Raw genomic sequence first — 8,030 nt, 5'->3', positions numbered from 1 at the left:
CATGGCCGCGTGGGGCGAGCTGTGCCGGACGTCCTCGCCGCCTGGCGCGCCTGCGCGGGCTTTGGAGGCCGGAGCGGGGCGCCCGGAGGTGGCTGGATCTGGAGTGGGATGCTGGGATGAAGGGTGCCCACCCTGGGTGCGGGCGGCGCCACCCGAAGGGAGGTGTCCGGGACGGAGCTCAGAGGACGGGAAGAAGCTGCTGCCGCCTTGCTGTCCCGCCTGCGTGCCGGGCACTGCTTCTCGCGAGGCCCCTCTGCCGCCGGCGGGGGCTGAAAGCTCTACGAGCTGAGAGCCGAGGAAACCTCTCCTCCGTTAACTTTGGGCCGTGGGTGTTTCGTCTCAGCAACACGGAAAGTAACTGAGACACAGCGACAAGCGTTTCTGCTCTTCCCGACTGGCAGCCGCAGAAGACAGGGGCGGTGGCTTTCCCAGCGGGCCGCGGAGGCCGCCGCCAGGCCTGAAGCCCTGCGCCCCGCGCCGATGTGAGGGAGCGGCTCGGCTTGCCTCTCCTGCGCACCGCCGAGCGCGGAGGCTGCTTCCGTTCCCCTGCACCCCGTTTCCCAGCCGGGGCCGAGCGCACAGCACACAGAGGCAGCCGGCGAGCAGCCCCCGCCGCCCCTCCCGAGGCCCGGAGGAGAGCGGGCGCCTGCGGCTCCCTCGCCCGCCTGGGGCTCGTGGTTAAGGCTGGCCGGCAGCGGGGCGCTGTGTTGCCCTTTGCCCCCGGGAGCCCCTGCAGCCCTGTCCGTCGGAGGGAAGCGCAGCCCAGCGCGCAAGGAGCCCTGGGCACCTGACGGAGGCCTCTGCTGCCCACGGGGCTTGCCTGGCCTCCTCCCCCGGCCTGGGGACAGCGCAGTCGGGAATGTGGGCTCCTCGCTGCTTTCCCCTGCCCCCGTTCTTGTCCAGAAGTCAGCGCGCTGGGCCCCACAGCCCAGCACCTCAGCCGCGCTCTTCCTTCCCGTCCCCTGCGAACTGAAGTCGCTACGTGAGAAGCTGCAGGACGGGCAGACACGGGCAAGAGGCCCTGGGAGCCCTGGCGAGGCAGAGCACTCCATTTCCAGTGTTCCAGCCAAACCTCCCGCTGGAATGTTAAAACGCAGGGCTCTGGCTTTGCTAGCAGTTGAAAAATGCTTCCTCAACAGGAAGGGGTGGGGGAGGATCTCCATAGGAAATTCCTTCCTTCATACATAATTTGTCACTGAATTTAAATTACCCTGTGTCACGTAGTGATGTTCGTAAAACCGTTTCACTGCACAGAAATTACGCGCCCAGCTCCTAGGAGACTGTGCAATTAGTGCAATTCTAGGAGCCATGTAGCGCCCACAGCCGACCCTGCAGGCCTTGCTCATGGTGGGCACGCGTGCAGGGGAAAAGGGTGGTGTCAGCAGGAGAGCAGAGGCTCCTAGCGGGCGACCCGAGTGAAGGAGCCTCCTGGCTGGTGGGCAGCCGAGCGGCGGGGCAGGCCTCCCAGGGGACCTGCAGAGGTGGAGGTGTGGGCGCGGCAGCGTGGACAGTGAATGGTGCTTGGCTGCCGCAGAGGCCTGGGTGACCCCAGGGAGATCTCTGCAGCTGCGCGGGGCCTACATCTGGGAGCACGGGCCCGAGGTTCTGGCACGGTGGCAAGAGGGCAGTGGTCACAGGCCCTGGGCCTGGGCCGCTTTGTTAAACTGCCTCTGTGCCTGCCACCCTTTCCTGGCCGCCAGTAGACGGGGCAGGTCCCACAGGTTCCAGGCTTCACTGTGGGTAGAACCAGTTTCCAGAGGTCACCACTTTGTTGATAAAATGTAAAAGGAGAAAATCTCTTGGGAAAGATGCCTGAGAGAGAGATTTTAAAAACAGCTCTATTAAGGTGCAACTCATGGGGCTGAGGGAGCAGCGCCCAGTGGGAGAGCACTTGCCTGGGGTGCACGAGGACTGGGTCCACCCCCACCGCACCCAGGAGGTCGTGTCTCTGTGTGACATACTTTATATCACCAAGGTGGCGTTTGACTAGAACTGTCAGGAGCGGCAGGAAACCAGCGCAGTTAGAAACCTCTGTTCATCTTACCTTCTCTAAAACCCATCTTTTGGCCTGGGCCCCAGGGCAGAAAGCCTTGAGAAGCTCTGCGGTGAAGGAGTGGAGCCACTCCTGCTGTCTGGACCCGAGGCGCTCTGGGGAGGGGCTGGCCGGGGCTCCGGTGCCCTGCTGCGGCCGCACTCCGCCGTCCGGCCCCCTCCCTCGGCGAGTCTGGAGAAAAGTTCCCTTTGAAAATGTGCGAGCCTGCAGGAGCAGCTCGTGGGAACGAAGCTGTGGGAACGGCGCACAGGGACGCAGATACAGGCCGCGAGGAGGAGCACGGCGGGGAATTAGCTATCTGGTCACAGCTGTGGCCCCAGCTGTGAGGCAGTGGGGTTGGCGCCATGGCGGGATTTGCTGGGTTGGGCGTGGGATGGGAGGAACAGCATCAGTGCTGCTTCTGAAGCATCCAGGATCTTCTCCCACTCGAGCCTAGGCAGAGGTAAGTGCGCTTCTGGATTGCACGGAGGTGTGAAGGAACCCTCCAGGCCAGGATGCTCCCAGGTGGGAGGGCGGGAGGGCCTGGGCTAAGCAGGGTCTGGTTTGGTGTCTGTTGCCTTTGTTCCATGGCAGTAGGTGGCGTGGAGTGGCCAGTGACAAAGCAAGCTTGAGCACTGGAGGTGTTTTGTGCCAAATGTGCCTCTGAGGACGGCCCCCGCTGTAGCCCTGCTGTCTAGAAGGCTAGCTTTATGGACGTGGCGCCCCAGTCCCTAATGGGCCAGCAGCCCCTTGCAAAGACATTGAGCAATCGTCAAGTAAGCTTTGTGCAATGTTGTAGGCAGAGCACTGAGTGGTGTACAGCATTCTGTTGGTGCAGTGCTAGGCGGTGTACAGTGATCAAAATCTCATTGGCCTGCTGCATTTTCCATTGGTAAGTGGTGAGCAGCCCATAGGTCAGTGTTGACCTCCTACCTTTGTAGAAGGGCTGACCTCAAGAATGGCCCAGATGTGCAGCTGTGTACAAAGCGGCACGTGGAGAAGTCGCCGTGGACTGCCGCTGAGTGTGAGGTGTCCACAGCAGAGGCAGCCTGCCCAGGGGTCCAGGCACCGTGCCCTGCCTCAGTCCCTGCTGGCAGCTCTCCCCTTTCTGCTGACTGCAGCTCAGGGTCGGATTCAGTCGTTCGCTCACTCATCTGAGGGACACACACCGATCACTGCTGGGCTGTGGCGGCTGGCCCACACACCAGCGTCCTCCCACCCCTTCCCACGGCAGGCGAGGGCTGCCCTGCTGCACGTGCTCTTAGCCCCTGCGAGGTCAGTGCCAACGGCAGCGGGCGGTCACCTGGAGAAGACTGGAGTGCGTGTTGAGAGCTGCGGGAAAGAACAACAGTGAAAAGAGGGAAATGCAAAGCATTAGACAGGTTAAATGCCAAGCCTGCGTGGTCTGTCGCCGTTTGCTAGACAACTAAGGTATTTGTGTGCACAGTGACGGCTGCCCTGAAGTGGCGCTGAAACGTGCCATTGTCTCCTGGATCCCCACAGCGACCCTGTCAGCATCAAGTCGCAGGTGCTGAGAGGGGGTAGGGACTTGCTGGGGCGGCCCCGTTGCTAGGAGGCAGACGGGAGGGAGGAGGCCCGGCTGCTGCCCACCCCGTCTCTGCAGCACTGTGCCATCGCCTGCACCGGGAATAACCACACGCTCCAGACCTGGACTCTGCAGCAGCGATCTCGGAGCATTCTTGAGAAAGGAAGGTGAGAGGCCAAGCGCCTCCGCTGGACTTCGGCCTCGCCTCATCCAGTGAGAGACCTGTGGTCCTGCTGTGCCTGCTTTTTTGTTTTTGTGAAAACAGGGTCTCACTATGTAGGCCAGGCTGGCCTTGAACTGGAGGCGATCTTCCTGCCTCGGCCTTGCAAGTGCTGGTGTTACAGGTGTGCACCCCACACCTGGCCCTCCATTGTGCTTCTGTGTGTACTGTCTAGTCACCCTGAGACGTGTTTTCTAGACCAATTTACAAATAGATTCAGGGTTCCCTTCAGCTCTCACAGCAGACGTAGAGGGGCTGGGCGCGGCCTAGTGACAGAGCGCTTGCCTCGGACGCGTGAGGCCCTGCGCCGCCTTCCCTGCTCCGCACGCCGCCGAGGGGGGCTCTGGTGGGGCAGCATCTCTTCTGAGAGGCGACTGTGGAGACTGCGCATTTGCTTCACAGGGGCGATGGCCAGATAGCAGGGGCAAGCCCCGACTGACGTGGGGTAGGGCAGAAGTCTCACTTAGGAACAAGCTAGCTCCTGACTGGTTTGGTCGTGCTCCCTGAAGCAGCTCTGAGCACAGGTCTGCACCCGCGACCCCTCGTTGGTTTCTCTCAGCGCTCCTCCATGAGAGGCAGACAGGGAGAGTGTGGACTCGGGGCCCGGGTCTCTCCTGGAGCTTTCCCTCCGAGACTGAGAACACAGCCAGGGGCGCGGCTGGCGCTTCAGCCCGAGGAGATGGGGCTGCGGTCCTGTTTCCCGTGAAGCCCTTGGACGGTTGGGGTCTGCTCACATTGGCGCTGCCCAGAGCTGCGGCTAAGATGACCCCGCTGGACGTGGTGTTACAGTGCACCTTCCTCCAGCGGTAGCGTCTTGCAGACGTGACCTCATTTTGTAGCACAGCTGCGAAGTGGGGAGCCGAAGTCTCGGCACTGCCCCGGTGAGCAGGGCACGGCACCCCAGGCTCGCTGCCTCATCCAGGTGCTCAGCACGTGCTCCTCCAGTCAGCCCAGGCGCGGCTGGACAGAACAGCTGTCCGTTTTGTTTTCATTGGTTTGAGTGTTTCTTGAGACAGGCTGGCCTTGAACTCATGGCGATCCTATTGCTTCAGCTTCCGGGTAGTCTGCCTAGCTCTGTTGGGATTACGGTCCCACAATCCACTTTGTTTTTTCTCTTTTTGAGCCAGGGTCTTGTCATGTCACTCAGGATGGCCTTGAACTCCCTGTATAGTCCAGGCTGGCCTTGAACTCATCATAATCCTCCTGCCTCAGCCTCCCAAGTGCTAGGTTTACAGGCATGCGCCACCACGCCCAGCTTGTTGTGCTTCTTGAGCTGTGGCTTCTGTTCCACCCTCCCACGCAGCATGTGGCAGTGGCCCTGTGACAAGCCTGCCATCTTGGGCCCTGCCCTGGTCCCCTCCCACGCTGCCATCCTGCAGGGCCCCATACCACGCTGCAGATTGTGTAGCCAAGTACACCGAGAGTGTGATGTTCTACTGCTGAGCTGGTCCTTCGCCAGGAACAGAACGCAGGCAATGGTGTGACATGGCCATATGGACATTAAGCATTTAATTGATCCTAGGCTCTGTGCGGGGTGGGCGGAGGTAGCCGCGAGTCACATGCAATTTCCTGTCCTGCCAGCTTCTCCTGGTCCCGAGGGAGCCACACACACAGACAGCTGAGAGGGACTCGAGTGACAGGCGCCAGCGCGCTGCTGGGGGCAGTGGGCACGGCGTCTGGGCGGAGGGGTGGTGCCCCACAGTACTCCCTGCCCCTCCCCACTCAGGTCTGGCTAAGTCTCCACTCCCCCCGCCTCTCCCCGCCTTCACGGTGCTCGGTGTCCCCGCCACGGACCCCTGCCGCCGCCGCAGCCTCAGCCTGCTCCTCCGGTCTGGGAGCTGCGCTCCCGCCCTGCCGCCACCGCGTCTCCAGTTCCCGCGTGGCTCTTCAGCCTCGCCCGCCTGCATGCCTTGACCCCCGCACCCACGGCCACCCTGGATTCGTCTCACACTCGCTTGTCCCTGCCTCTGCTCCTGCGGCCCTGAGGACGGGGCAACCTCGGGCGGCCCGGCCTCCGTCCGCAGCTCCCCGTTGCCTGTCCCCTCGAGCCCACGCCCCCAGGCTTCCGTCCACGGTACCTGTTCTGTCCCCGACTCACCACCTGTGCAAAGGCTGTCGGGCTTGAAGGACCAGCTGGCCACCCCCTCGCCCCCTGGGTGGCAGGGAGCCACCGCCTCTGTCATCCACCCCCCATACCTCTCCTGTGGTGGCCATTGGTGTCCGTCTTCTGCTCGTCCTACAAGCAGTTTGAAGGGATGTGCCCCACGCTGACAGGGCTCCAGGGACTTCTGGGATGCTTTTTCTTTCTCGCACCGAACAGGTCCCTAAGGGCAATCCCGACTGCCCTGGCGGGCATGGCACGCTGTAAACAGCAGGCACTCAGTGAATGTGCCTAAATGGCCCTTCTGCACTCACACCCTCCCCTGCAAGGCGCATTAGCTGGTCCCGCAGTTAGCCTGGGGTGAGCTGGGATTCAGGCTGCTTCCTGGATTCCCCTCTTCCTTCTGCAGCGGAACTTGTTCTGATTTTAGTTTCATCCTGCATTTAGTAGTCCAACCACAAAAGCTCTTTAGAGAGAAGAATTTAAACTTTCTCCAGATTGTATTGGTGAGCTGAGACGAAGTACCTGACACCCATAACTTCACAGAGGAAAGGTTAACCTCCTCATGGTGTTGGAGGTTTGCTCTCTGGGCCGCTGGCTCCCAGGCAGGAACGTCATGGCGGAAGGGTTGGGCCAGGCAGAGCTGCTCAGTCACGGCGGTCAGGAAGAGTAGGGGACAGCACCAGAGAGGAAGGGGTGAGGAACAGATACAGACCAAGTTAGGACTCCACCACCTCCCAGACACACACGGAAGTGAGTTTTACTAAGCCCCTGCGTAGCTCCCAAGCCAGTCAAGTGGACTCCTAAGCCTAACTGTCACACAGGTCCACCACCAGATTTCTGTATGCCTTCAGTAGTCTGTGCTCTGCTATATGCTGGCTTTTGTCTCAGTCATCCACAGGACCTTGGCCACCTGTATGCAGTGTTTTTTTTCAGTACTAGTTCATTGAAGCCAGGGTCTGTGCACTAAGCTGTCTCCAGCCTTTTTTTTTTCCCCTTTGAGACAGGATTTCACTAAGTCCCTAAGTTGCCCAAGGTAGGCTCAAACTGTGATTCTCCTGCCTCAGCCTCCAGAGTGCTGGGATTACACTGGTGCACCACCACACCCAGCTCCCTCGTGTGCATTCTGAGAGTCCTCTGTAGCACCTTGCACGGCCCAGCGGTCCTGGCAGAGTGTGACAGTACGGCCTGGCATGGGGCAGGGACAGAGGCTCACATCTCCGTGCTTCCCCCCAGGAGATGGCGGGCAGAGCGCTCAAGCAGACTGGCAGCAGGAGCATCGAGGCCGCGCTGGAGTTTATCAGCAAGATGGGCTACCTGGACCCGAGGAACGAGCAGATCGTGCGCGTCATCAAGCAGACCTCCCCAGGTGAGCCCCGAGGCAGGGATGGGGCCGAGATCAGGGATGCGAGAGCACGGAGCCCTTTGAGGAAGGGGCCCCGCCTGCCTGGTCAGGAGAGTCTGCACAGCCCCCGTTCCGCTCACAGGAGAGCCGAGCTGGCTGGCGCTGCGAGGTCAGGCCCAGAGGGGCACGCAGCAGCAGGTCCTGTTCTTACCTAGGTGTGTGTGCTTATTTCGCTCTGTGAAGATGGAAAGATTCAGCGAAGTGGGAGTGGAAATGTTTTCACTTTCCGCTGCCCCAGGGAGGAGTCTGAGAGAGAGGCTCAGCTTGCGGAGCACCGTTCTGCGCTCCCCGCTGCCTCCAGAGCGGATGTCCCGAGGCCGACGCCTGCCACGGCCAGCGGCCACGGGCGGTGTGCAGGGCTCCCCACAGGGTCCCCTGGAAGGGACAGTCACCCACTGGGCCTCGCCGGCTGTGGGGGCGGGGTCCTTTCCAGGGTGGAATGGGGGTTGTGTTTTGGGTTTTTGAGGTCCCTGGGGTGATGAAGGATTCATTATAACTTGCAGAAGGAGTTTTCCCCATTTTATGGAAGAGCTGAGATAGACAGTACTTGACAGGATACATGAGAAACTTTCGCAGGCCTCTGTCCCTTGTCTGTCTGCCGTCAGGGACAGGCGTTCCCCCGCCCTTTGGGAGAGGACGGCTCCCTTTACCCACCCCATTCGGCCGCCCGTGGCCGAGGCCGCGCCGGGAGCGAAGCCCAGGCCGCCTGCGCTGCTCCGCGCGCCC

The 8,030-nt window shown here is 61.4% G+C and overlaps 1 protein-coding gene across 1 annotated transcript in view; it reads left to right on the top strand.

The window, feature by feature from the left end:
• Nucleotides 1-8,030, top strand: part of Lats2 (large tumor suppressor kinase 2) — a gene marked incomplete in the record, with an annotated part of 56,296 nt that overhangs the window by 39,011 nt on the left and 9,255 nt on the right. Inside the window, 1 exon segment of the mRNA XM_013505466.1 lies at nt 7,136-7,268. Within this exon segment, the coding sequence (XP_013360920.1) occupies nt 7,136-7,268 (133 nt within the window).

This window comes from Chinchilla lanigera, unplaced genomic scaffold (genome assembly GCF_000276665.1).
Source record: "Chinchilla lanigera isolate Chin_1 unplaced genomic scaffold, ChiLan1.0 scaffold00096, whole genome shotgun sequence".
Taxonomy (NCBI): Eukaryota; Metazoa; Chordata; class Mammalia; order Rodentia; family Chinchillidae; genus Chinchilla; species Chinchilla lanigera.
The sequence above is the reverse complement of the archived record's forward strand: the minus strand, read 5'-3'. Positions and strand labels throughout refer to the sequence as shown.